Raw genomic sequence first — 1364 nt, 5'->3', positions numbered from 1 at the left:
ACCTTTTGCAGGAGACAGTCATCTGAGCCCAGATGTTCTCCTTGCTGGGGTTCAGGAGTCTGGGCCTCAGCTCCCTCTGTCCCCAGGAGTCCAGGCGTCTAGCTCTCTCCTGCCTCAGAGAATCCTGCCCCCAACTTCCTCTTCTTCCAGGAACCGGGGGATTCGGGGCCCCTGTGTGCTCTTGCTTCAGGACTCCAGGGGTCTGGGCCTCCTTCTTGTCCCCCATTATTCTGGCCTGGAGTTCTGAACCTTCAGCTAATTCTGCCTGATCACCCTGCACCTGCCCCCAGGGAGACACAGTAGTTCGGTCCCTTGCTCCCACCCCCCTCGCTAGGTGTCTGGGTCCCCAGAGCCTGTCTTTCTGTAACCCCAGCCCCGCTAGGGACCCAGAGAGAGGGCGTGGGGTAGCTCACACGAGAGGGCCAACAGCTGGAGGACCAGTACCAGGGCCATGGTGGGCAGGTCTGGCTGGAGCTGGAGCAGAAGGCAGGGCTCAGCCGGGCCCTCTCACCTCCCAGGAAGTGAGGCAATATGGGGGGCGGAGGACTGTGTCACAACCCCTTGGTACTGTGGGAAAAGTTGGATTGGGGCAGGCATAACTCGTGTTCATTAATTAAAGTTGAAAAACAATTAGCACCTGATCTGTGCCAGACCCTGCTGCGTGATTCTGGGGCACAGAGAGGAGTCAAGACCCGGCCGCTGCCTTCCAGCAGCTCCCAGTCTGATGGGAAGACAGGTGCGGACCAGGCCAGTTTAAAAATAAGTGATGTGCGCTGTGATGGAGATGGAGACCCCCCAGGGCACTGTGAGCGTCCACGGAAGACCCCTGTGATGAGAGTTAGGGTTTCAGGACGAACTGATTTTGAGCCGAGACCTCAAATGAAAACTCATTCGACCTCTCCCAGCCTCCACTTCCCATCTGTAAAATGGGCTTTCACAGGTAAACTATGAAATGAGGACTACTGCAGTCCGCCGTGGGTGAGCCGCAGCAGCAGGAGTGGGGAGGAGTTACTCCTCTAGAGCGATGTCTAGGCTGCGGGAGAGAAAAGAGGAAGCGGCAGGTGGCAGGTGTGCAAGACGGACGTCCCCTTAAAAGAGGAACGCCGCTTCCTTTCCTGCCGCCGCCACAGACTTCTGTTCTGCGCCAGTGCGCACGCGCGGAATCCAGGGCTCCTTGGGTATCGGGACCACAACTCCCAGAGTGCTCCGCGCCCTCGCCGCTGCCTTGGATCGCCGTTCTGGCCAGTGTGCACGCGCAGACTCAGACCGGGAGCAGGGACTACAATACCCAGGGTACTCCGCGCCCTCGCCGCCGCCGCCGCCGCCGAGACCAAGATGGCCGGGAGTAAGTTCTGGTGCAGCTG

General features: G+C 59.5%; 1 protein-coding gene across 1 annotated transcript in view; it reads left to right on the top strand.

Moving 5' to 3' along the window:
• Positions 1-1233: 1233 nt before the first annotated feature.
• NDUFA3 (NADH:ubiquinone oxidoreductase subunit A3) overlaps positions 1234-1364 on the top strand; it is a 23054-nt gene continuing 22923 nt past the window's right edge. The window contains exon 1 of the mRNA XM_006760198.2: positions 1234-1345. Coding sequence (XP_006760261.1) covers positions 1336-1345 — 10 coding nt within the window. The 5' untranslated portion in view covers positions 1234-1335. The remainder of the gene's footprint in view (positions 1346-1364) is intronic.

This window comes from Myotis davidii, unplaced genomic scaffold, assembly GCF_000327345.1.
Source record: "Myotis davidii unplaced genomic scaffold, ASM32734v1 scaffold1997, whole genome shotgun sequence".
NCBI classification, from domain to species: domain Eukaryota; kingdom Metazoa; phylum Chordata; class Mammalia; order Chiroptera; family Vespertilionidae; genus Myotis; species Myotis davidii.
This window is presented reverse-complemented; position numbering and strand designations above follow the sequence as displayed.